This window comes from Suncus etruscus, chromosome 15 (genome assembly GCF_024139225.1).
Source record: "Suncus etruscus isolate mSunEtr1 chromosome 15, mSunEtr1.pri.cur, whole genome shotgun sequence".
Taxonomy (NCBI): Eukaryota; Metazoa; Chordata; class Mammalia; order Eulipotyphla; family Soricidae; genus Suncus; species Suncus etruscus.
Genome location: NC_064862.1, coordinates 60,328,948 through 60,354,886, shown reverse-complemented (window position 1 = coordinate 60,354,886; position 25,939 = coordinate 60,328,948). Strand labels below are relative to the sequence as shown.

The 25,939-nt window shown below is 52.0% G+C and overlaps 2 protein-coding genes across 2 annotated transcripts; one reads left to right on the top strand and one right to left on the bottom strand.

The window, feature by feature from the left end:
- The first annotated feature begins 1,514 nt into the window (after window positions 1–1,514).
- Window positions 1,515–12,157, top strand: TLCD3B (TLC domain containing 3B). The gene is made up of 5 exons (XM_049787823.1): window positions 1,515–1,672; window positions 2,207–2,290; window positions 8,058–8,292; window positions 8,645–8,740; window positions 9,422–12,157. Exons 1-5 carry the CDS (start codon window positions 1,548–1,550, stop codon window positions 9,707–9,709), a joined length of 828 nt encoding a protein of 275 aa, XP_049643780.1. The 5' UTR covers window positions 1,515–1,547; the 3' UTR covers window positions 9,710–12,157.
- On the bottom strand, window positions 10,637–11,172 carry C15H16orf92 (chromosome 15 C16orf92 homolog). Its single transcript, XM_049788134.1, has 3 exons — window positions 10,929–11,172; window positions 10,758–10,845; window positions 10,637–10,658 (listed from the first exon to the last, which is right to left on the bottom strand). The coding sequence occupies exons 1-3, from the start codon at window positions 11,170–11,172 to the stop codon at window positions 10,637–10,639; spliced, it is 354 nt and encodes a 117-aa protein (XP_049644091.1).
- Window positions 12,158–25,939: the final 13,782 nt, after the last annotated feature.

Sequence of the window (25,939 nt, the reverse complement as noted above, 5' to 3'; positions counted from 1 at the left end):
TACCCGATGAGAGAAAGAGTGGCTGGTGCTGAGGGAGGACAGAGGCCTGCAGCCTCAAGCAGAGCAGAGTAGCCCGGAGCAGCCCAGAGCAACCCAGAGCAACCCAGAGCACAGGGGCGGGCCTAGGTTGGGCCAGATTCCAGGGTTTGCTGAAGGGTCAGGTAACCACCCTCCTCTCAGACCCTGAGTCACTTTCACTCTGATACCTTCAGGTGTTTGTTTTTGTTTGGGGACCACACCCAGTGATGTTCAGGGGTTACTCCAGGCTCTGCACTCAGGAATTACTCTTGGCAGGGGTAGGGGATCATATAGGATGCTAGGGATTGAACCTGAGTCAGTCAACCCTATGGAAGTCAAGCGGTGGTGGTGGTGGTGGTGGAGTGGGCGGGCACTCTGCTATTGCTCAGGACTCTCTCTGATAACCTTGAACCGGGAATACCTTTTTTTTTTTTTTTTGGTCTGTTTATGTTTCTTTTTGCGGTGTGTAAGTGGCTGATCTGGGTTGATCCCCAACATCCCATGTGGTTCCTGAGCCCACCAGGAGCGATTCTTGAGTGCAGAGTCAGAAAGAAGCCCTGAGCACCGCTGGGTATAGCCCCCCACCAAAAAAAAGACAAAACCAAAAAAATCTGTGTGACCTTGGCAAGGGTCACTCACTGCCTCAGGGCCATTTCTAGACTTTGAGAGATCCCTTCCCTACACCATCACTGCTAGGATGGGCCCTGCTTCCAGGTTGGCGAGAGGCCTCCCACCCTTGGAGGGAGAGATTGGGGGAGTCTGAGCCCCTAAGGACACTATGCTGAGGTGGCTTATATAGCAACCTGCACCCCTCTCTCGCGCTCGCTCCAGCGGAGGGGGGTCCCCAGGACTCTCTGCAGGTGTGGAGGGGAGGGAACAGCCGTGCAGGGAGGGGAACAGGGGCTCTGAGCTCCTCCCCGGCGTCTTTGGGGCCCCCACCCCGCCACCACCCCCCCGAGGCGCTGCGGTCTCTTTAAGGGCCTCCCCCTATCTCATCCCTGCTCCCCCCAGTTCTGTCGCAGCCACGGTGGCTCAGAGCTGCGTGGGGCGACGCTGCCGCTGCCGCAGGTCCCGAGTCTGGGATCGGGTCGAAGAGAGGGGGCCGGGGCTGGGCGCGCGGGCTCCCCGGAATGCCCGGGGCAGTCCGAGCCGGGCGCGGGGTCCCCGCGCGCTGACTCAGGACCAGGACCGCGGCCCGGCCCCCCCCACCCCGCTTCGGGCGCTGCTCGGTCCCACCCCCGCCCGCACCCCGCCTCCCGCGCCCGCGTAAGACCCCCACCTGCGCCTCCCCTCCCGCTCCTCCTCCTCCTCCTCCTCCCCACCCGTCGGTCCTCCTGCCCTGCCCTGCCCCGCGCCCCGGCTCGGCTGGCTGGCTGGCTGGCTCCTGCGGCTGGCGCGCGCGTCCTCGGCCCGCAGCCCGCTCGGCCCGGCCCGGCCCGGCCCGGCCCCTTTGTGCGGTCGCGCCTCCGCCCGCCCGCCCGTCCCCGCACCGCGCCGCCCGCCCGCCCGCCCGCCCGCAGCCTCGCACCATGCTGACCCCCATGGTGGCCGGGGGCGTGGTGTTCCCCGGACTCTTCCTCCTCTCCAAGAACACGCTCCAGCGGCTGCCCCGGCTGCGCTGGGACGAGGCCGACGCGGTCATTGTCTCGGCCAGGTAACGGGGTCCCCGCTCGCTCAGGCCCAGCCAGGGCGCCCCCGTGGGCAAGCGGGGCTGCACGGCGACGGGTGGCCTCCCGCCCGGGGCACCGCCTGCCGGGTCCCGGGGGGCCTCCTCGCGGCCCCGCCATCTGCCAGGGAGAGGAGCGCAGCCTCCGGCTTCCCAGTCCCCTGCCCACCCGCCCGCTCTCCAGGGTGCGAGGGACCAGCCCCCCGCGGCTGTCATGGGCACGGGCGGGCGCAGAGGCGGACCTCCAGGGCTGCCAGGTGGCCACGCTGGGCGGGAAAGTGGCCGCGGGCATTCAGGGATGGGCCCCGGGGGTGCGGACACAGACCTAGCCCCCCCTCCCCCCGCGACCCTGCCCTGGGATCAGTCGCCCTGCAGGGTCCTTCCTTCTATGTCTCATGGAGGGAGGCAGCAGGGTGCTCTGAGTAGTTGAACGGATGGGATGAGGGGGTGCAGGAGGAGGGCAGGGTCTGTAAAGTTGGGGACCCAGGGCACCTCTCTCGCTCTGCCCCTCCTTCCCGGCAGGCTGGTGTCCTCTGTCCAGGCCGTCATGGCCTCTACCGCCGGCTACATTGTCTCCACCTCCTGTAAGCATATCATCGATGACCAGTAAGTAGCCGCAGCCTGCGCGCCCGTGTGCATGTATGGGTTTGCGTGTGTGTGTGTGCGTGTGTGTGTGCACGCGTGGTGTGTGTACGTGCGAGGATCTGACAGCCCCGGACCTCCTATGGGGCGCCCTCAGTGGTCCCCAAGTCCTTCCCTTGGGCTTGAGCAAGTTAACTGCAGTAGCTGCAACTCAACACCTAGAGATAAATTTATCTACGTCCTGTCCTTAAAGGTCAGAGGCAGGAGGAGATCCGAGGCTCCCCTGGGCTTCCCCGCCTCCTGCATCGGAGGTTAGTGGCCTCCAGGCTGGTATCCCCCCCTGTCTCCAGCCTCCCTTCCACCCGCTGGCGTTTCCAACAGCACCCAAAGTGGCTGCGTCCCTTCGCACGCCAGAATCACTGTCGCCTCCTCCCTGATTCCGGGAGAAGAGAGATGACACAAACAAGGCCACTAGCGGTTAGGCAGTGGGGGGGGGGGGGGAGCGGCCAGAATTTGGCACTGCCAGCCGCTGCAGTGTCTGGCGCTTGCCAAAACAGCCGGTCGGGGAGGTGGGGCCCACGAGGGAGGAGGGCGCTGTCCGTGGTGCTGACGTCCCGGCCGAGGTGACCTGAGGCAGATGGAGGGTATCTGTATAGGTGCTGATAATGTCCGGAGCGTAGCTTCTGGCCCTGCGCTTCATCGTTGGTGGCCACTATCCTTGCAGTATGTGTGTGTCTCTGGTCAGGGTGAATCCCCACATCTGTCCCTGCCTGGAAGGGCTGCTGTGATGGGGGCGGAGAATGGGGTGGAAGGTGCAGTTCTGGCTCACAGGGGTCCCTCTCCAGGACCTTTCCCAGGAGAGCCCCCTTAGCTTCTTCCTGTCTGCACCCTCCTGCACCCAGGAGCCTGGCTTGCTTTGCTCTGATTCCTCCTGTGTTCTTATGGGGTCACCTCCAGCACTGATGGTAGTTCCCAGCCCGGGTCTGTATCTTGGCCCTCATAATCCTCAAGTGCACTAGAGGATCAGGGTTAATCCAGGAAAACAGCTGTGCCTGCTTCTGAGCACCTGGTTGTGGAGAGATGGGATGGCTTTAACCCTTCACAGTATGACCTAGGATCTTGGCTCCCCACGACAAGGGATTCCCCATGCCCTGTCGTCTTGTTGAGGCTGACTTTCAGATCACTCCCTGCTCTTTCACCTCTCTCTCTCTCTTTTTTTTTTTTTTTTTGGCCATACCTGGTGGCAGTGCTCAGGGATTATTCTTGGCTCTGTGGTCAGAAATCACTCCTGGCAGGCTTGGGGGACCATATGGGATGCTGGGATAAAACCCGGTCGGCTGCATGCAAGGCAAACGCTCTATCCGTTGTGCTATCACTCTAGCCCTCTCTTTCTTTTTATGGGGGGGGGGCGGGAAAAACACCCAGCAGTGTTCAGATTCTACACCAGGCTCTGTGCTTAGAAAATTTCTCCTGGTCAGTTTGGGGATAATATGAATGCCAGGTATCTAACTGGGGTAGGCCTTTGCACAAGGCAAACACAAATGCTCTATACTGTGCCTTTTTTTTTTTTTTTTTTTTTGGGCCATACCTGGTGACACTCAGGGGTTACCCCTGGCTATGAGCTCAGAAATCGCTCCTAGTTTGGGGGACCATATTGGAATCTGAGGATTGAAATACGGCCCATCTTTGGTCAGCTGCATGCAAGGCAAACGCCCTACTGCTGCGCCACCACTCGGCCCCAATGCTGTGCTATTTATTTCTCTTCTTTCTTTTTTTGGGGGGGAGGGGCCACACCCAGTGATGCTCAGGGGTTACTCCTGGCTGTGCGCTCAGAAATTGCTCCTGACTTGGGGAATTGAACCACGGTCCGTCCTAGGCTAGCGATGCAAGGCAGACTCCTTACCACTCCATGCCACTGCTTTGGCCCCCCTTTCTTTTCTTTCTCTTTTTCTTTCTCTTTTTCTTTCTTTCTTTCCTTTCTTCTCTTTCTCTTTCCTTCTTTCTTTCTTTTTTCTTTCTTTCTCCTTTTCTTCTTTCTTTTTGGTTTTTGGGCCACACCTGGTTCTTTGTTCAGGAATTACTCCTGGTGGCTCAGGGATGGCAGGGATTGAGTATGTGTGTGTTCATGAAGACAAACTCCTTACCTGCTGTTCTATTGCTCTAGTCCCTCTCCTTTTCTTCTTTCTTCTTTTTCCACCTCTGGGGGTATTCAGGGCCTACTCCCAGCTCTCTGCTTGGAGATCACTCCTGGGATACTCTAGGGACTTGTCATAATCTGAACTCCGCTCTCCCCACCAAGCATATGTTTCAGAACCTTGAGCTGTGTTCATGCCCCAGTTCTGACTTTTCTCTGACCACTCTGTAGTGCCCCTACCTTAGTTTTGTTCCACTTTCCACTGGGGCTCTGCCTGTTCTCCCTTTTCTTTTTCTTTTATATTTACTTGTTTGTTCTCCCTTTTCTAATAGGCTGCTGTCCCCATTCCTCTCTCCCTTGCCCTCCTGGTCAGGCTCCAACATGTGTCCCAACAGCTCTTTCTGGTCACCCCATAGACCAGTGGCCTCCTTCCAGCCTCTTTCCCCAGGGCGTACTTCTTCTATCCAGCCTTCTTCTATCCACTCCCTTCTTTTTTGTTTTTGTTTTTGTTTTGTTTTTGGGTCACACCCGGCATCGCTCAGGGGTTACTCCTGGTTCTATGCTCAGAAATTGCCCCTGGCAGGCACAGGGGACCATCTGGGATGCTGGGATTCAAACCACCATCCTTCTGCATGAAAGGCAAACACCTTACCTCCATGCTATCTCTCCAACCCACCTCACTTCCTTTTATTACTCCCAGACTTTCTTTTTTTTTTTTTTTTTTTGGTTTTTTTTTTTTGGGCCACACCCTGTGACGCTCAGGGGTTACTCCTGGCTATGCGCTCAGAAGTTGCTCCTGGCTTCTTGGGGGACCATATGGGACGCCGGGGGATCGAACCGCGGTCCGTCCTAGGCTAGCGCAGGCAAGGCAGGCACCTTACCTCCAGCGCCACCGCCCGGCCCACTCCCAGACTTTCTTGGTGCCACCTCTGCCTATTTGCTTTCATCCCTTCACCTAGCTGGGCCATTCCTCCCACCTTGCCTCTGACCTCCATTCCCGCCCCCGCCCTGTCACTGGAGCCCAGAGTTTAAGGGAAAGTACTGTTGTGCTGACTCAGAAGAGAAAAGCAATATTGCATATTCCTGCACTTTTCTATTTTGTTTATTCTCAGAACACAGAGAACTTTTTCTGCTCTGGGCTTCCTTTACTCAGCATCTTTCTCCTGGACACTTGGCTGGACCTGAAAACATGGAGATGGGTCCATGTCTAGTGGAGCAGCAGTCCTTTCCCCTCCAGGGCCTGCCTGCCTGATCAGGCCAGCTGGCTAAGATCAGGGCTATGGCCCCACCTTCTCACATTGATTCCTCCATTTCCTCATCTGTATAACGGAGGCAATCACTGCCTCCTCTCTATGTTCCGACTGTCCTGCACATCTCTTCGTTGTCTTGGTGAGGAGAGAAGGGACCGAGTGTGTGAGGCTTTTTTTTTTTTTTTTTTTTTTTTTTTTTTGTGGTTTTTGGGTCACACCCGGCAGTGCTCAGGGGTTACTCCTGGCTCCATGCTCAGAAATTGCTCCTGGCAGGCACAGGGGACCATATGGGACGCTGGGATTTGAACCGATGACCTCTTGCATGAAAGGCAAACGCTTTACCTCCATGCTATCTCTCCAGCCCCGTGTGTGAGGCTTTTATCATGTGCCACCACTCACCTCTCATGCTGCTGCTTGTCCCGATGTCCCTTGTCTCAGACCTGCGCTCCTTATTGTTATACTCCAGCTTTCTTTTCAGGTCCCTTTATTTTGTGATTATTATTTTTTTGTGATTATTATTTTATTATTATTTTATTTAATTTGGTTTTTGGGTCACACACAGCAGCTTTCATGAGTTATTCCTGGCTCTATGCTCAGAAATCGCTCCTGGCAGGCTCATGGGACCATATGGGATGCCTGGATTTGAACCACCAACCTTCTGCATGCAAGGCAAACACTTTACCTCCATGCTATCTCTCTGGCCCCTATTATTATTATTTTTGGAATTTTTTATTTTTGTTTGTTTGTTTGTTTGTTTTTTTGGTCACACCCAGCAGCACTCAGGGGTTACTCCTGGCTCTACGCTCAAAAATCGCTCCTGGCAGGCTCGGGGGACCATATGGGATGCCATGATTCGAACCATCATTCTTCTGCATGTAAGGCAAACACCTTACCTCCTATCTCTCCGGCCCCATTATTTTGTTTTTTGGAGGGGGCACACCCGACAGTGCTCAGGGGTTACTCCTGGTTCTGTAAATCAGAAATCACTCCTGGTGGGCTTGTGTAACCGTATGGGGTGCTAGGGATTGAACCCGGATCAGTCGCATGCAAGGCAAATGCCCTACCTGCTGTGCTATTGCTCTGGCCCCTAGTCTGTGATTCTCTTTTGGTCTCTCCCTTTTGTTTTTGTGCCACACCTGGATGTGCTCATGAATCACTTCTGGTGGTACTTTGGGAAGTATATGTGGTGCCAAGACCTGGGCTTTAGTGTCCCCACTTACATGATAGGCAAGTGCCTTAACCTTTGTACCATCTCTTCAGCCCTGGTTTCTTTTTGCTTTTTTGGGGGCCCTCCAGGTTATTTCTGGCTTAGGGATACTCCTGACTCTGCATCCAGGAATTATTTCTGGTGGTGCACAGGGGACCATATGGGACACCAGAGATCAAACCTAGGTTGACCACATGCAAGGCAAATGCTCTAGCTGCTATACTATTACTCTGGCACTATTAACACTTGTGATTTTTTGTTTTGTTTTGGGGCCACATCCGGTGGTGCCAGGGGTTACTCCAGTCTCTGCACTCAGAAATCGTTTCTGTTCCTGGCAGGCTCAGGGGACCAATTGGGATGCGGGGATAGGACCCTGTTGGTCCTAGATCAGCTGAGTGCAATTCAAATGCTCTACTGGCTTGCTATCACTTCAGCCCTTCAACACTTATTTTAGATAAGTGGTCTTTTTTGGGGACACACCCAATGATACTTATGGATTCCTCCTGGCTTTGCACTCAGAAATTATTTTTGGTGTTGCTTAGGGAAACATATGGGAATGGGGATTGAACACAAGCCGGCATGTGCAAAGCAAATGCCCTACCCACTGTACCATCACTCCTGAATTCCTGCTCCAGGTTTCTTTCTTTATTATTATTATTATTATTATTATTATTATTTATTTTTATTTTTATTTATTTTTTTTGGTTTTTGGGCCACACCTGGTGGTGCTTAGGGGTTACTTCTGGCTGTCTGCTCAGAAATAGCTCCTGGCAGGCACGGGGGACCATATGGGACACCGGGATTTGAACTAACCACCTTAGGTCCTGGATCGGCTGCTTGCAAGGCAAACACCATTGTGCTATCTCTCCGGGCCCAGGTTTCTTTATTTTTGCCACCATATTTATCACAGCATGGAGCAAGCAAGTGAATGAATGAATGAATGAATGACAAGTGAATGTGCCTGGGTGAACAAATGAATGAAGTCAGGCAGTGTATATCTGAATGCTGGCAATGAATCCTGTACCAAGTGGCTGTATGATGGTGCCAACTTAGACACATCTGTCCTGCTCTCCCCTTGAGTCCCATCTTGTTACTCGAGAGTCCCCATTTGTCTTAGGGTTGTGGTATTTTGTTGCCAGTCACTTGAATTCGGATTCGCCCATTAGTTCTCCCCTTGATCTCTCTCTCTCTGCCTGGCAGGCACTGGCTCTCCTCTGCCTACACGCAGTTCGCAGTGCCGTACTTCATCTACGACATCTATGCCATGTTCCTCTGTCATTGGCACAAACATCAAGTCAAGGGTCATGGAGGGGATGAAGGGGGTCCCAGAGCCCCTGGCAGCACCTGGGCTGTGGTGCGTGGCTACCTGCACAAGGAGTTCCTCATGGTGCTCCACCACGCCGTCATGGTGCTCGTGTGCTTCCCGCTATCTGTGGTAAGTTGGAGTGCTGGGAGCCTGTCCTAGCAGAAGGGGGTCCATAGAGGGAGGCAGGCCTGCCCCCCCACACTGGGTTTTCTGAGCCTCAACCAGCCCTAGGCAGCAAGAGCAGCTGGGCTTGGCCTGGCCTGGACTATCGGGCTGCACCTGTCACTCTGCTTGCAAGGTGAGGCTGCTAGTCTAAGGGCAGGATTGCTGGAGGGAGATCCCTACCCCACCCATGGTGTCCAACCCCCAAAGAGCTTCAGACTTTCTCCAAAGGGTGACAGGGAGTGAGTGTAGGCCTCAGCCCAAGTCTCACCCTACCCACCTGCACACCTGAGCCTGGGCCTTTGCTCTCCCCTTGAAGGTGTGGCGTCAGGGCAAGGGAGATTTTTTCCTAGGCTGCTTGCTGATGGCAGAGGTCAGCACCCCCTTCGTCTGCCTTGGCAAGATTCTCATCCAGGTAAGAGGAGATGGAGGGGAGGGGACAGGACAGTGTCCTGCAGGGATCTAGGGAGGGGGTTCTTTAAAGGACTCTTCACGGGGTCAGAGCAGGTGGGGTATTTACTTTGTCCCAGAAAAACCTAGGTTCTAGCTTCAGCATTCCATAGGAGCCCCTAAGCACTACCAAGGAGTAATCCTGAGTGCAGAGTCAGGAATATCCCCGGGTGTGGTTCAAAACAAATAAACTAAAAAAATTAAAGTTAAGGGCCAGAGCGATAGTACAGCTGGTAGGGCGTTTGCCTTGCATGCGGCCAATCAGGTTTGATCCCTGGAAAGGTCTGAAAGGAGTGAACACAAAGACACACAGACACACACACACACACACACACACAAATATGAGCCTGCCAGGAGTGAATACACACACACAGACACACACACAGACACACACCACACCACACCACACCACACACACAGACACACACACACACACACACACACACGTTAATAAAGGACCGGCCCTGGGGCTGGGCATGGTGGGGCTGTGGGCCAGGGCAGTGAGGAGGCAGGGAGGCGGGTCCGTGGGTCTCGAACCCGGCCTGGGAGGGCGTGGCGTGGCGTGGCGTGGCGGGCCAAGCCGCGCCTCCTCCAATCGCGCCCCTCCGCCCCCGCCCGCTCCGCCCCTCCCCTCCCCTCCCCGCAGTACAAGCAGCAGCACACGCTGCTGCACAAGGTGAACGGCGCGCTGATGCTGCTGAGCTTCCTGTGCTGCCGGGTGCTGCTCTTCCCCTACCTGTACTGGGCCTACGGGCGCCACGCCGGCCTGCCGCTGCTCGCCGTGCCCCGCGCCCTGCCCGCGCACGTCAACCTGGGCGCCGCGCTGCTGCTCGCTCCGCAGCTCTACTGGTTCTTCCTCATCTGCCGCGGGGCCTGCCGCCTCTTCCGGCCCCGCGGCTCCCCGCCGCCCTCCCCCGGCCAGAGCCAGGACTGAGGGGGACCCGGGGACGCCCCATCCGCAGCGCCCGCCGGGCGGGGGTGGGCCGCCCCAGGGCCGCAGCAGGACGGACAGACGCACGCCCCCCCCCGGGGCTGGGGAGCGGGCGAGCCGAGTGGGAAATGGGGAGAAGGGGCCCCCGCCGCCCCCCACAGTGCCTGAGCTGAGGGCCGCGCACCCGCCCTGCACACCCGCTTCTCAGACCACCGACCCCCGGCCCTGGAGGAGCAGAAGCGCGACCGACCCACCAGCCGGCGGAGGACATCTTCCTGAGGGGCTGGGGGGGCTCCCAAAGGGCTCGGGAAGGGGAGAGAGAGGCGTCTAAGAAGGGGGACACCGCTGCCAAGGCCATCCCAGCCCCTGCTGCAAACTCCTCGTTAAGCTCCTGTCGTCTGGGAGGGAGGGAAGGGCGCCCCAACTCCCCCTCCCCTGGCCTCGCTTTGGACTCATCACCCCCACTACTTGCTCCTCTCCGCGGGAGGCCAGCCTGACAAATTTATTTAATCCAACTAGTCGGTAGGGTGGGGGCTCACTGGAGTCTGCTGCCCCAGCCCGTCCATCCCAGTGCTGAGCACCCCCAGGGCAGCAGGGGGGGCGCACCTGATCACTTCCCCTGGAGGCTGCACTTTGCCCTGGGGCCCTGGCATGTCCCTGGTGCTACAGACCTCTCAAGGCTTCCTCCTGTCTGGGGTGGGGGGACCTGGGAGGTGCTTTCCAGACCGCTAATAAAGCCGATCTGCGTGAACGCCACCAAGGCCCTCTGTTCACCCGCTTCTTCGGGTTGGGAAGGAGGGAAGGGCTGGGAAGGGAGAGAAGTAGCCCCCCAAAGTCCTTGTACAGGGCACAGCCACCGGGAAGAAAGAAACCAGGACTTTTAATCATCAGGATGAGTCTAGGCTAGCTTGGCACTTAACAGTTCAGCTCTTAAGCCCCTTTCTGGAAGCTCCTATGGAGTACAGAGAGATCAGAGGTGAGAGGTGACAAGGTGCCACCCCAAAGACTGGGAAGTGGACAGTGGACGGGCAGGGGCAGGAGAGCAGCTTACATGTGTGTGCAGAACTGGAAGAGGACAAAGAAGAAGGCCACCAGCAGGGAGCCCACCAGGATCTGACTGAAGAAGCTGGAGCCAGAGCCTGCTTGACCAGGGCAGGGAATGAGGGAGTTGGACGCTTGCTAGTCCAGCCCAGAGGGAACCCTCTCACGCGCTAGTTCGTACCTGAGTTAAAAAACAGGATGGGTCTCTCACCAATGACCCTGGCCACAGTCAGAAGCCTGGCCTGGTCTGAGTCTGAGTAATCGAAGAAGTCGCGTGATAGCGAAGACTCTGTTTGCAGGGCCAAGGTCTTGGCACTTTGCAGGCTGGGTGCTGAGGACCCAGGTAAAAGTCTTTGACAAACGTCAAATAGATGCTGAACCCCATTCCCAAAGGTGGAGGCTGACTTGGGACCCTGTTGGGTCATATAGACTTATTATGGCTATATGAAGGGTCTTGATATTTGGTTCCAGAAACTTCTCCAGCTAATGAGGTCTCCAACAAGGCCCCAGGAAAGAGACAAATGTGGAGAGCAAAGAGCAAACAGCCTGCCTGAACCCCCTAGCACCCTTCCACTGGCCCTCCCCCAAGCCTTCCTTCCCTTTCTCCTCTCCCAGGACATGCCTACCTGTTTCCACAGCCCCCAGCCCAGCAAGCCACACCCAATGCCACAGCCACATGGCCCTGGGGCTCCAAGTCTGTGGCTGAGCTCTGTGATGTCATAGCCTAGAGCCATCCTAAGAGAATGTGCTGAGAAGTGGGGTTCTTCATCCCTACCCCCAAAGGGAGAGATTGGCACCCACAGCAGCTTCATCTTTTGGGCTGCTGGCATGTACTTGTGGCCCGGAATTGATGTCAAATTGTGCTGAAAACCTAGAAGCTGCATTTGAAGAGCTTCTTTCCTTTTGGGGGAGTGGGGATGGGAGGAAGTCTTTTTCCCTCTCCAGGGTAGCACTGCTTAGCTACCTGTGTCTATGCTGAGCACTTCACACTGATTCATTGAAGGTCACCACCCTTAGGTAGGTTCTGCGCACATTACTCAGAAGAGAAAACCTAGATAAGGAGTGTGAGGGAAATGGATGGAAATCTGGGCATGAGAGAAATGGGCAGAGATTGACAGGCATAAGGGGAAGCGAAGGACGGTGATGAAGAATTTCAAGCACAAGAAAGGTCCAAATCACCAAAGTGTAGAAACTGAAGCAAAAACACTTAGTCTAGTGCAAAACCCTTTGTTCTTCAAAGCCACATCAGCTTTAACTGCAATTTAGCTTGTGTAAGTCCGCCTGCTTGCTTGCTTATCTGCTTCTGCATTAAAGACATAAACACGGAGTGGACCCTTTGTTCAGACTGAGGGTAAGCAGGGTTGACTGAACTGTAGGTCCATGCAAATAAACTCTTTTCTGTTCCATCCACATTGGGCTGCAATCTTGATTCCTTGAACTTTCCTTAACAAAGTTAAGATGCATAGATGCATATACTTTTTTATTTTGTTTGTGGTTTTTTTGGGGCCACACCCTATGATGTTCAGGGATTACTCCTTGCTATGTGCTCAGGTATTGCTCCTGGCTTGGGGGACCATATGGGATGCTGGGGATTGAACTCAGGTCCACCCTGGGTCAGCCGCATGCAAGGCAAATGCACCTGCCCATATTGTTTTTTTGTGTGTTTGGTTTTTTTTGTTTTTTTTTTTTTTGTTTTGTTTTTTAGGTCACACCTGGCAGCAGTCAGGGGTTACTTCTGGCTCTAAGCTCAGAAATTGCTCCTGGCAAGCTCGGGGGACCATAGGGATGCTAGGTACCATTGTCCTGCATGCAAGGCAAACACCTCACCTCCATGCTATCTCTCCGGCCCCGTGTGTTTGGTTTTTAGGCCACACCTGGCAGTGCTTAGGGGTTACTCCTGGCTCTGTGCTCTGAAATCACTCCTGATAGGCTCAGGGGACCATATGGTCATGGTTTGCATGAAAGGCAAACACATCCTACCACTGTGCTATCTATTACTCTGTTCCCCAACATGCATATATTTTTGTTTGTGTATTTTTCCCTGCCTGTGTCACTAAATTTAGGGATAAGGAATCTCCCCCAGGTTACAAAATCAGCCCCATGGGGCTGGAGCAATAGTATAGCAAGTAGGGCACTTTATTTTGGGACCACATTCAGTGATGTTCAGGAGTTACTCCTGGCTCTGTACTCAGGAATCATTCCTGACAATGCTCTGGAGACCATATGCAATGCTGGGGGAATGAACCTGAATCAGCCAAGTGCAAGGCAAACACTGTCTTCACTGTATTATCTCACTTTCTTTGAATGTGATTTGATCACCAGCACCTCATATGGTCACTTCCCTGAGCCCTGCCAAAACGAGGAACAATTCCTGAGAATTGCTGGGTGTGGCCCCAAGACCATAATATTAAAAACAAATTTAAAGATCTGATCTCAGTGGGGCTGGAACGATAGCATAGTGGGTAGGATGTTCGCCTTGCACCTGGCCCACCTGGGTTCCATCCCTAGCATCTCATATGGTCCCCCAAGCCTGCTAGGAGTGATTTCTGAGCATAGAGCCAGGCGTAACCCCTGTATGTAAAATATCAAAAATATTTAAAAAAAAATTTCAACCTCGGGGGCTCGAGAGCCTAAGTGCTGGGTGTGGCCTAAAAATAAATTAAAAATATACAAAAATTCATAGGGGGCTGGAGTGATAGCACAGTGATAGGGTGTTTGCCTTGCACGCTGCCAACCCGGGACAAATCCAGGTTCGATCCCCAGCATCCCATATGATTCCCTGAACCTGCCAGGAGCAATTTCTGAGCGCAGAGCCAGGAGTAAAACCTGAGTGCCGCCGGGTGTGGCCCAAAAACAAACAAACAGAAAAACAAAAATTCAGTGCTCAGAGAATTCCACTGGAGTTATAAACCGCGAGAAGTAGCAGACTTGTCCACGAGGTGGCAGCAATGTCCACACCAGCCACCTGATCCCCCTCTTCCCGCCTCAAGACAGCTCCCACCCAAACAAGGCCTGCCTTAAGCTCTTGCTACCGGCGTGTCCTGTGCTATAGGAAGAGGAGCTGCCTGGGAGCAGCATGGAGGTGGTCAGATGTCGCTGTTCATCTTGTAGGAGCGCCTTCTCTTACAAGATGCCCTTGTTGGTGAGCTTCCCTGGGGCAATCCCACAGCCTCTCTCCAGTCCCCTCTTTTCTCTGCTTATTTTAGGGGGCACACCCAGTGGTACTCAGGATGTATTCCTCAGGGATTACTCCTGGTTTTGTGCTTGGGATCACTCCTGGTGGGGCTCAAGGGGATGACTGTGTACCAGAGTCCTACCCACAGCTGTCCATTTTCTTGTTTTGTTGTTGTTGGGGGCACACCCGGTGCATCTCAGGGATTACTCCTGGCAGGCTCAGAGGACCATATGGGATGCTGGAGTTGAGCCCCACCAGGAGTGATCCCAAGCACAAAACCCTGAATGCTGCTGGGTGTGATCCAAAAACCAAAAAAAAAAAAAAAAAAAAAAAAAGACTGCAAGGAGTAATGCCTGAGTATAGAGCCAGAAGTAAGTCCTGAGCATAGTCAGGTGTGGGCCCCCTACACACAGAAAAGAGCAAAGACCAGAGTGGTAGTACAGCAGCAGGCAGGATGCTTGCCTTGCATGTGTCCAACCTGGGCTGAATCCTGGCACCCCAATACCCCTGAGCACTGCTAGAAGTGATCTCTGAGGTCAGAGCCAAGAGTAAGCCCTGAGCACCACTGGGTGTGGCCCCCAAACAAACACTCTGGGCCTCACACATGTGAGGAATATGCTCTGCCACTGAGCCACATCCCTGGATTCTGTCAGTCGGGTCCACTTTGATTGGCCAGGGTAGCTGTCTGTCACATATATGGTCCCTGTCCATTCAAGTTAAAGGACACTTCGGGGTCTCCTTGGCTTCAGTCCACAGATTCCTCTGGCAGATCCATAACTCTCTGCCTCACCTTACCTGTTCTCAGGGAGACTCTGCCCCATTCTCACAACAATTGGAAGCCATTCTCTTTAACAACAAAACCCAGCCTTGAGCCAACCCAGGCCATGTGGAGAAACTTCTGGGGCTTGCATGTTGGCTGGTTTCCCAGGAGTTCATGGCTCTCAAATGCAGTTCGTGGTATTCGTCATGTTTGTGTGAGTACTGACCCTGGAATGGACAGGTTGGCAGCAAGGAGCAGCACACAAGAAACCATACAGAGTCACAGGAAAAAATGCATTTTAGCCAGGCATTGTTGAGCAGCTTCTTGGATATTACTGAGCCAGCCAAGCTTCTAGCTCTCTGCTGCTTTCCCTGCCACTTTTATTACTTAGAGTTTAACATAAATCACCTGGAGGTAATTAAGGATATTTATGCTAATTAACTCAGAAAAGATGAAAGTAAAAAGTGATTTTATAGGTATATGACAAAACCAGGTTAGAACTCTGGAATCCACAGTGTCCTCCCAAGCCTACCAGGAGTGATCCATGAGTGCCGACCCAGGAGTAAACCTTAGGCATTCATTGCAGGTATGGTCCAGAAGCCAAAACAAAGATAACAACAACATAAACAACCCAGAGAGGGCAAAAGGCAGGTGGAGGTGGACCTATAGACCTCTGGCTCTGGTGCCTCTTTCCACAGCTCTGGAGGAAGAGGAAACCACAGTCCCAGGTGAGGAAACCACAGTCCCAGGTGAGTTAAAGACATTAGGCCACCTGGTTTCTGGCTCTGGGCCAGGCTCCTTACAGGCTGCCCTGCTGTTGTTTCTTGGGGTTAGCTAGGAAAGGAGAGTGACGCTGTTAGCCTTTGGAATTGATGTTGCAGTTTCCTCAATCGCCTCAAATAAATTCAACCCCACTCCCTCATGGAAAGGGCCTTTCTAATCCAGCCAATGACTCACCCTTCTACTTACAAGGCCAGTAAGTGAGGTCTGCACTCCAGTGGGGTGCTGGGCTTAGAAAGAAATCAAGGCTCAGCGTCTGTCTCAGAGGTTCTCAGGAACAGAACTCAGGCTGCACATCCACAGAGCAGAAATGAAGGACCCCTGGGGACTGTCCACTGCAGCCCCCTTACTTGCTCTTTATTCTATCTGATGCATGGCCGGACTGCGTTCACCACGCTGATGGAGATCACCTTTATTTTGCTGGATCCGGTGGCTCATTCTGTCTTCCAGTACACACCCCTCTGCTTCTAGACACTAATCCTAACTCTCCAGTGCCCATTTGGGGACTCCTAACTAGGGGAGCTGTGACCCTCCTTTTCTATCTGGACTCTCCCTAGGTGATCTCATCCCATTGAGTGGCTTTAAATACCATCTATATGCCAGTGACTCAGATGTATATTTCCAGCCCATCCCTCTCTGTGCTTCTGTATCCAATTTCCTGTTTCATCTCTCTGTGTCCAAAAACATCTCATCTGAGAGATCCTAAACTATGTGCTTGGTGTCCTGCCCAAAATCTCCTCCTCTTTCCCACCTCAGCTCATGCCTCATCTTCTAACTGATCCCCACAAACACCCAAAAACTCTCTCAGACTCCCCAGCCTTCGCCTAACAAACCTGTTGGCTCCATTCCCAACACAAATCTCAAATCCATCCACTTCCCGCCCTTCGTGACTGAGACATGAGTTTAGTCATGTCTCACCAGCTTTTTGTGATCGTCGGTGATCTGGCTGGTCTCTATCACCCTTCTTTCAGACCATAGGATCTACTATTTTATTTATTTATTTATTTACTTATATTTATTTATTGGTTTTTGGATCACACCTAGCAATGCTCAGTGTTTACTCCTGGCTCTGTGCTCAGAAATTGCTCCTGACAGACTCGGGGGACCAAATAGGATGCCAGGGATCAAACTTGGGTCCGTCAGGGATTGGCAAATGCCCTACCAGTGCACTATCACTTTGACCCCCAAGATCTACTACTTTAAAGCCCCTGTGGCTTCTGGACCTGCAGGACCTCCAAGGACTCTTCACTCTGGTTCCTGCACTGTCCTGTCTTCCTGCCTTATTACTTGACTCCCTTACCTTCTCTATGGTCCAGGTCTCAAGCTGAGATATTTCCCTGAGAAAGTGAACCTGACCTTAGGGTCTTTCATCCCATAAGTCCAGCAACCTCACATGTAGGGCCTGGGCTCTGTGAGTCTGCCCCCCCCCCCCCCCGCAAGATTGTGAGTTTGAAAGTTGGGGGTTCTGTCAATCTGTGTACTTGTCATGATAGTTGTCAATAGCTAGTCCTGTATTTTTGGTTTTCGGGACACAATCAGATATATTCAGTGATTACTCTTGACTCTGCACTTGAGTCATTTCTGACAGGGTTCAGAGAGCCAAATGGGATGCCAGGGATTGAGCTTGGGTTAGCTTCATGCCCTACCCACAGTACTACTATTCTGACCTGCACCAGCTAGTCCTGCCTAGTACTGTCTGTCATTCTCTGTATCGCAACATCCTCCTCCTCCTCAGCTTCCTCTTCCTCCTCCACATCCTCCTTCTCCTTCTCCAAGGCTTTCCGGAGGGGCTGTGAACTATGCTAAGTACCCCAGGAGAAAGTACTAGAGGGGCAGGACTCTGAGGATCTCTTGGAGGCATCCTCCCCAGACAAGCTCATTCTCTCTGCCCTTCAGCCTACTTCCCTTGATCTTTTTTTGTTGTTTTTATTTATTTATTTATCTTTTATTGTTTTTTGTTTGTTTTGTTTGGGGGCCACACCTAGAAGCACTCAGGGATACTCCTGGCTCTGTGTTCAGAAATCATTCCTGGCAGGCTCAAGGAACCATATGGGATGCCTGGGATAGCACCCAGGTTGGCCTGGCAAACTGCCTATCCACTGTGCTATTGCTCTGACTCTTTCCCTTGATCTCCTTATTCTGGAGATCACTAGAGGAAACCTGTAGGCTGACAGTGTAGAAATCTACCTTTATTCAGTAGGTTATTGCAGTAAGCTGCAAGTCCACCTACTGCTCAGCTATTGCAAGGCTGCAGCCTAGGCCCAAGGCTACCAGGGCTGCAGGACTGCACGCTGCAGAGGTCCGAGGCTGCCAAGGCCTAGTGCTGCAAGGTTCACAGGGGTCTGTGGGGCTTAGCTGCTCACTGGGGCCTCATGCTTACTCAGGGACTCTAACACGTAGTGACCACCCACCTGGGACAGAGAGAGAGAGAGAGAGAGAGAGAGAGAGAGAGAGAGAGAGAGAGAGAGAGGGAGATGAGAGAGAGGAGAGAGGAGAGAGGAGAGAGAGGAGAGGAGAGAGGAGAGAGGGAGAGAGGAGAGAGAGAGAAGAGAGAGGAGAGAGAGGAGAGGAGAGAGAGGAGAGAGAAGAGAGAGAGGAGAGAGAGAGGGGAGAGAGAGGAGAGAGAGGAGAGAGAAGGGAGAGAGAGAGGGGGGAGAAAGAGAGGAGAGAGAGAGGAGAGAGAGGGGAGAGAAGGGGAAAGAGAGGGGGGTAGAGAAAGGGGAGAGAGGGAGGATAGAGAGAGGGGAGAGAGAGGAAAGAGAGAGGGGAGAGAGAGGGGAGAGAGGGGGGGAGAGAGAGGGGAGAGAGAAGGGGAGAGAGAGGAGAGAGGGAGAGAGGAGAGGAGAGAGGAGAGAGGGAGAGAGGAGAGAGAGGAGAGAGAGAGGAGAGAGAGAGAGGGAGAGAGGAGAGAGAGAGGAGAGAGAGGGGAGAGAGAGAGGGGAGAGAGAGGGGAGAGAGAGGGGAGAGAGAAGGGAGAGAGAGGGGAGAGAGAGAGGGAGGAGAGAGAGAGGGAGGAGAGAGAGAGGGAGGGGAGAGAGAGGGAGGAGAGATAGGGAGGAGAGAGAGAGGGAGTAGAGAGAGGGAGCAGAGAGAGAGTTAGGAGAGAGTAGAGAGTGAGAGGTGAGGGAGGGGAGAGAGAAGAGAGAGAGGAGAGAGAGAAGAAGAAATCAAGTGTACTTTTTATTTTTCCTGAAGTCTGAGGCTTGTTGAAGCCACCAAGGGGTTTCTGAGAGAGAGGGAGAGATAGATGGAAATTCACCGGCCAGAGGTGGCTGGGGGAGGCCCAGGTTCAAAAAAGAAAAAGAAAGGAAGGCCGGAGAGATAGCATGGAGGTAAGGCTTTTACCTTGCATGCAGAAGGACAGTGGTTCGAATCCCAGCATCCCATATGGTTCCCCAAGCCTGCCAGGAGCGATTTCTGAATGTAGAGCCAGGAGTGACCCCTGAGCGCTGCTGGATGTGACCACCTCCCCCCCACAAAAAAAAAAAAAAAAAAAAGAAAGAAAAAAAAGGAAAGAGAAAGGAATAGATAAAAAAAAAAAAAAAGCAGGTAGTGGGCCCGGAGAGATAGCACAGCGGCGTTTGCCTTGCAAGCAGCCGATCCAGGACCAAAGGTGGTTGGTTCGAATCCCGGTGTCCCATATGGTCCCCCGTGCCTGCCAGGAGCTATTTCTGAGCAGACAGCCAGGAGTAACCCCTGAGCACTGCCGGGTGCGGCCCAAAAACAAAAATAAAACAACAACAACAACAAAAAAACCCAAAAAAGCAGGTAGTATCTCTCCAATGGACCAGCAGGAGCTGCTTGGTCACTAATCTGCCCCCCCCCCAATTGCCCATGTTTTCTTTTTATATCCGTCATGACAAAGGGGCATGTTCAAGGGGCATGTCCAGGTTCAACTGTCATTATAGTAGGGTTATCCAAGGGGCATGTACGAGCCCAAATGCCATACATACATCAACAGACATTACTTAAGAATATGGGATAGGGGGTCCGGAGAGATAGCACAGCAGCATTTGCCTTGCAAGCAGCCGATCCAGGACCAAAGGTGGTTGGTTCGAATTTTTTTTTTTTTTTTGGTTTCTGGGCCACACCCTGTGATGCTCAGGGGTTACTCCTGGCTATGCGCTCAGAAGTTGCTCCTGGCTTCTTGGGGGACCATATGGGACGCCGGGGGATCGAACCGCGGTCCGTCCTAGGCTAGCGCAGGCAAGGCAGGCACCTTACCTCCAGCGCCACCGCCCGGCCCCCAGGAGCTATTTCTGAGCAGACAGCCAGGAGTAACCCCTGAGCATCGCCGGGTGTGGCCCAAAAACCAAAAAAAAAAAAAAAAAAAAAAAAGAAAAAGAAAAAAAAGAATATGGGATAGGGGCCAGAGCAGTGGTGCAGGTGGTAGGGTGTTTGCCTTGCACGTGCTAACCTAGAATGGAAAACCTTAGGGTTCAATCCCCTGGCATCCCATATGGTCCCCAAGCCAGGAGCGATTTCCGAGTACATAGCCAGCAGTAACCCCTGAGCGTCACCAAAAACCAACACCAACACCAACAAAAAAAGACAATGGGATAGGAGGGCCCGGAGAGATAGCACAGTGGCGTTTGCCTTGAAGCAGCCGATCCAGGACCAAAGGTGGTTGGTTCGAATCCCGGTGTCCCATATGGTCCCCCATGCCTGCCAGGAGCTATTTCTAAGCACATAGCCAGGAGTAACCCCTGAGCACACACCCAGCAGGGTGTGGCCCAAAAACAAAAACAAAACAAACAAACAAACAAACAAAAAAAGACAATGGGATAGGAGTGATAATACAGCACTTGCCTGGCACTCAGCTGACCCAAGTTCAACGTCTGGCACCATAGCTGGTCCCTGATACTGCCAGGAATGATCTCTGATTGCAGATGTAAGCCCTGAGCAATGCCATGTGTAGCTCACAAACTAAAAGAAAAAAGAAAAAAATCGAAACAAAATATACAACAACAAAAACCATTAATGTGTTTGAATGGCAAGTAATGAAAACAGAACACTACTACTAAATCTCAGAGGCATAAAAGGATGAAAGTTGAAAACCACCTCTTTGTTTTTTCTGCCCCTTTGCTTTTGTGTGTGTGTGTGTGTGTGTGGTTTTTGGGTCACACCCGGCAGTGCTCAGGGGAAACTCCTGGCTCCATGCTCAGAAATTGCTCCTGGCAGGCACGGAGTACCATATGGGAAGCCAGATTCAAACTGATGACCTTCTGCATGAAAGGCAAACACCTTACCTCCATGCTATCTCTCCGGCCTCTTTTCTGCCCCTTTGGAGGTCACCACAATTGCCACCTTCTTGTGCATCCTCCCAGAATTGAGGGACAAACTGTTAAGGTAAGGTCTGAAGTCAAAGGATGAGACTACACAACTTAAATAAAAGAAAGCAAAACCGTTTTTTTTGTTTGTCACACCTGGCAGTGCTCAGGGGTTACTCCTGGACTCTGCACTCAGAAGTCACTCCTGGCAGGCTTGAGGGACCATATGGAATGCCAGGATTCAGGGTCCATCCTATGTTGGCTGTGTGCAAGGCAAATGCCTTACCACTGTGCTATCGCTCCAGCCCCACAAAGCAAAACTTTATTCTGTCTACCAACAAGTTACAAACTGGAGCCCAGAGAGATAGCACAGCGGTGTTTGCCTTGCAAGCAGCCGATCCAGGACCAAAGGTGGTTGGTTCGAATCCCGGTGTCCCATATGGTCCCCCGTGCCTGCCAGGAGCTATTTCTGAGCAGACAGCCAGGTGTAACCCCTGAGCACTGCCGGGTGTGGCCCAAAAACAAAAACAAAACAAAAAAACAAGTTACAAACTGATGGATCAGGGCCACCTCCTTACTTTAAAGTCCACTGCTCTGCGATCACCCATAATGATAGTGTACTTCCTGGTTGTAATAGACTGGTAATGAAGGAACTCAAAGCTGTACATGCTATTGCTAGTCTGACTAGGATAGTGAGAGTCAGAACTTTACCAGAGAGAACTTAGGCTGAACAGGGCAGTAGGAAAGTAACTCAGAGCCATGCTTTATGAGCTGTTACTAAATTTAGTGGGAATCCTGGGCCTCCTCTCCCTTCAACACCCATATAGCATTGCTGTATAAATATAAAATATAGGGTTCTAGGTTGGGGTGAGGCCTTTCTCTGCATGGTGCCTTTACCCCTTTCACTGGTGGGTCTGAAAGTGCAGTTATAATGGTGTAGAAATAATCACAAAGAGAGTTTCATCAGTCTCAGCTCAGTTTATTCCATGGCCTTTCCACCATGAGCAGACTTTGCACCATGTCTGCCTAAGTCATCTCTTTCTCTCAAGAGCTCTCTCTCTCTCTCTCTCTCTCTCTCTCTCTCTCTCTCTCTCTCTCTCTCTCTCTCTCTCTCTCTTCCTGCTGATCTCCAAGGTTCCTTGCTCCTTTTTCTCCACCTCCCATACCATACCCCCAGACAATACCTTTATTCCAAATTCAGACCCCTCCCAGGTGTGGGTGGGTCTGACCATCCAGGTGATAGTAACATAGGCTCTGGGGGTGTGTGTGTGTGTTAATCTTCCTTTTCCAAGGAAGATTGGAGCAAGTGCTCAGGGAACAGGTATATCTCTATGATGCTTTGGTTTCTATTGCTTAACATCTGTGTCACCATCCCAGAGGGAGCATCTTCTACTGCTCTGTCTTCCCAAGGACAGAGAGAACCATTTACTGCTCAGGGCCTGATCATTTTAAATTACATTCCTCTGTCTAATTGATCTGATCTTTTCAGATGTTGATAGCTGCAAACCCAAATCAGTCAATTGCCTGGACCCCCATTAAGAGCTAAGGTAGTATGAGATTCAACCCTTCTTATAGGTAGAACCTTTAGTTCTTTGGCAGCCTGAAGAAGTTATAGAAGATGGGCCTTGGCCCACACTCCCCTTAATGAATTTTGTTTGTTTGGTTTTTGGGTCAGACCCAGCATTGCTCAGGGGTTAATCCTGGCTCTGTGCTCAGAAATCGCTCCTGGCAGGCTCGGGGGATTATATTCCAGGATTCGAACCACCGTCCTTCTGCAATCAAGGCAAACGCCTTACCTCCATGCTATCTCTCTGGCCCCCAACCCCTTAATGACTTCTAAGATGGTGAAATCTGTAGGGAAAATGTGAAACAGAAAAGTCAGCAGGAAAGCTGCCAGTGGAATAAGGGTGAGAGGGGCCACAGGAACTAACTAGCTAAGGCCATTGACATAAATTGAAAATTACACTGTATGGGACTAGAGAGATAGCACAGTGGTAAGGCATTTGCCTTGCATGTGGCTAACCCAAGACGGACCCAGGTTCGATTCTAGGCATCACATATGGTCTCTGAGCCTGCCAGGAGTGAATTCAGACCACAGAGCAGTCCACACTCTGAGGACTAACAAGTGTAGTCAAGAAATAAAGAAAGAGGGCCCGGCGAGATAGCACAGTGGCGTTTGCCTTACAAGCAGCCAATCCAGGACCAAAGATGGTTGGTTCGAATCCCGGTGTCCCATATGGTCCCCCGTGCCTGCCAGGAGCTATTTCTGAGTAGACAGCCAGGAGAAACCCCTGAGCACCGCCGGGTGTGGCCCAAAAACAAAAAAACAAACAAACAAAAAAAACAAAAAACAAAAAAAAAAAAAAGAAAGGAGGCCGGAGAGATAGCATGAAGGTAGGGTGTTTGCCTTTCATGCAGAAGGACGGTGGTTTGAATCCCGGCATCCCATCTGGTTACCTGAGCCTGCCAGGAGCGATTTCTGTTTCTTTGTTTTTGTTTTTGTTTTGTTTTTTTTGGTTTTTGGGTCACACCCGGCAGCACTCAGGGGCTCTTTCTGGCTCTATGCTCAGAAATCGCTCCTGTCAGGCTCAGGGGACCATATGGGATGCCAGGATTCGAACCAATGACCTTCTGCATGAAAGGCAAATGCCTTACTTCCATGCTATATCTCCGGCTCAGGAGCGATTTCTGAGCGTAGAGCCAGGAGTAACCCCTGAGCACTGCCGGTGTGATCCAAAAACCAAAAAAAGAAAAAAGAAAAGAAAACAAAAGAAAGAAAGAAGGAAGAGAGAGAGAAAGAAAGAAAAGAAAGAAGAAAGAAAGAGAGAGAGAGAGAGAGAAAGAAAGAAAGGACGGAAGGAAAGAAAGAAAAAAGAAAGAAAAGAAAGAAAGAAAAAAAGAAAGGAAGAAAGAAGAAAGAAAGAAAGAAAGAAAGAAAGAAGAAAGAAAGAAAGAAAGAAAGAAAGAAAGAAAGAAAGAAAGAAAGAAAGAAAGAAAGAAGAAAGAAAGAAAGAAGAAAGAAAAAGAAAATTACACTGCACCTGTCTATCTCAGAAGCAGGGCAAGTGGTGGAAGGAAAGAAGGAGCAAAGATTGTGGCTTCCCTGGTAATGAATGCTAAGGGTAAAAGAATTAGCACTAGGTGTGGGAAGCATTTTCTGTTGGACCCAGTGTAGGGAGGACAACAACTCTCACAGCCTATCTCTCCAGGCAACTGAATAGTAGGGCTCTATATTGCTCTCTTCACCCCAATAGCTGTTAAAGTTGCAGGACTAAAGAAGACACAGAGATTCTGTAGAGAGTCGCCCGTCTAGAGGAGAAGGACCCCCTTCAGATTCAGCTGAGTCAGATCCCAGAACCAGGGCAGAATGCAGATCATCCTAATGCTCCTGCTGACGGCGATAACCATGGGACGACTGGTTGGAATGAACACCCCCATCTGCTTGTGGTCTATATACTTGGACTCTTGCCTAGACTGTGAATGAAGGGTTTGTGGGTCAAACAGTCACTCCCTGAGATCCCTCTCCTAAACTTTTACTTATGCGATTTGTTTGGTGTTTTTGATTATGCTCCACTGATCTCCTCACCCATTTTATTCAGGCTCGAATAAGTGCAGTTAAGATACTTGTGCGGGCCCGGAGAGATAGCACAGCGGCGTTTGCCTTGCAAGCAGCCGACCCAGGACCAAAGGTGGTTGGTTCGAATCCCGGTGTCCCATATGGTCCCCCGTGCCTGCCAGGAGCTATTTCTGAGCAGACAGCCAGGAGTAACCCCTGAGCAATGCCGGGTGTGGCCCCAAAACAAACCCCCCCAACCCCCCCCCCCAAAAAAACAAAAAAGATACTTGTGCTAATATGTGCCGATAGATAGGGATGGGGATGGAAGGACCTCAAGGAGAGTCAAAGATCTGACTTAAGTCCAAGAGAAGAGGAGGAGGAAGCCAGAGCAGAAAGGACCCCATTTTATCACCCTAAAGTTTCCATTTAAGACTAACAAGGCAGGGACCAGAGAGATAGCACAGAAGACATAGCATGCAGAAGGACAGTGGTTCGAATCCTGGCATCCCATATGGTTTCCCAAGCCTACCAGGAGCGATTTCTGAGCATAGAGCCAGGAGGAACCCTAGAGTGTTGCCGGGTGTGGCCCAAAAACAAACAAACAAATAAAAAAACAATGATTAACGGCTAAATTCCATGTGTTGGGTTACTGATCCTACCCTACTCAATAATTGTACTCCACTCTAGGGGATGTTCTGGTGATAGTATATTGGATTATTCCTTACTTGATATTCTTCTCCCATCCTAGGGTGGGGCTTGATTCTTGTCAATTAAGGGGGCGGGTCCGGGGAAGGCAGGGGCTCATTCTTTGGTCTTCCACTGAGCTGAGCTCCATCTTAGGGGCAGAAAGCGTGGGTGGCTTGAATTCCTTGCTTGAGCACTGGATTTCCTGAACCCATTCTTGTACCTCTTCACTGTGTGAATTATTTCCTGCGGATCTCTACAACTGGAACTGTTCCCCCGACCTAATCGGACAGGGGAATGGGGACTGCCTTTCCTGTCTGAGAGCTCGGTGGGAATCAAACCTCAACCAGTCTCCTAGAGAACGTGACCCTTCACCATGTAAGGGCTAAGTTTCTGTCCCAACAATAATGACACAGACCCCAAGGTCCTATAAACCACAATATACCACCCTAGATATCTAGCGATAAAAGGATATGATGAAGAATGTAGGATGCTGGATTGGCCATGCGTAAGGCAAGTGTCCTACTCAGTCCTTCTCTGGCTCATGGACTCACAGTATGTGTTAGTGAGGCCAAGCTCCTTTCTGGCAGCTTCTGTTGTCTGTGGACTCTGAGGGGAAAGAAGCATGGGTATGGCAAATGGGGTATTGGAGCTGAGTTTGCTGCATGCCTGCAAGGAAGGAGAGCAGGTCTTGTCCGGGTGAGGCCCAGCCTCCTGAGGCATCTTGTGTGTTGCAGAACCTGCAAGTCCCGCTAGCTATCGGGTGACAGGAGTGGGCGGTGAGGGGAGTGCGGGGTTTTCACTGAGGGGCTGTGAAGGCCACTGTGAGTGAGGGCTCTGTCTGGGGATGTGGTTGAGCTGTAAGTTAGGGGTGGAGAGCAGAGTGTGGAGTCTGTCCAGCAGAGACAGGTGGTGGGTGGGATTGATCCATCGCACCTCATATCTGCCTGAGAGGTATTCTGAGCCT

Excerpts from the sequence above, each read along its gene's own strand:
- TLCD3B (XM_049787823.1), top strand. The coding sequence starts at position 1,548 with ATGCTGACCCCCATGGTGGCCGGGGGCGTGGTGTTCCCCGGACTCTTC. Across the intron at positions 1,673-2,206 it reads GCGGTCATTGTCTCGGCCAG|GCTGGTGTCCTCTGTCCAGG; the intron begins GTAACGGGGTCC and ends CCTTCCCGGCAG. Across the intron at positions 2,291-8,057 it reads AAGCATATCATCGATGACCA|GCACTGGCTCTCCTCTGCCT; the intron begins GTAAGTAGCCGC and ends TCTGCCTGGCAG.
- C15H16orf92 (XM_049788134.1), bottom strand. The coding sequence starts at position 11,172 with ATGACCCAACAGGGTCCCAAGTCAGCCTCCACCTTTGGGAATGGGGTT. Across the intron at positions 10,846-10,928 it reads CATCCTGTTTTTTAACTCAG|GCTCTGGCTCCAGCTTCTTC; the intron begins GTACGAACTAGC and ends CTGGTCAAGCAG. Across the intron at positions 10,659-10,757 it reads TTCCAGTTCTGCACACACAT|GAGCTTCCAGAAAGGGGCTT; the intron begins GTAAGCTGCTCT and ends TGTACTCCATAG.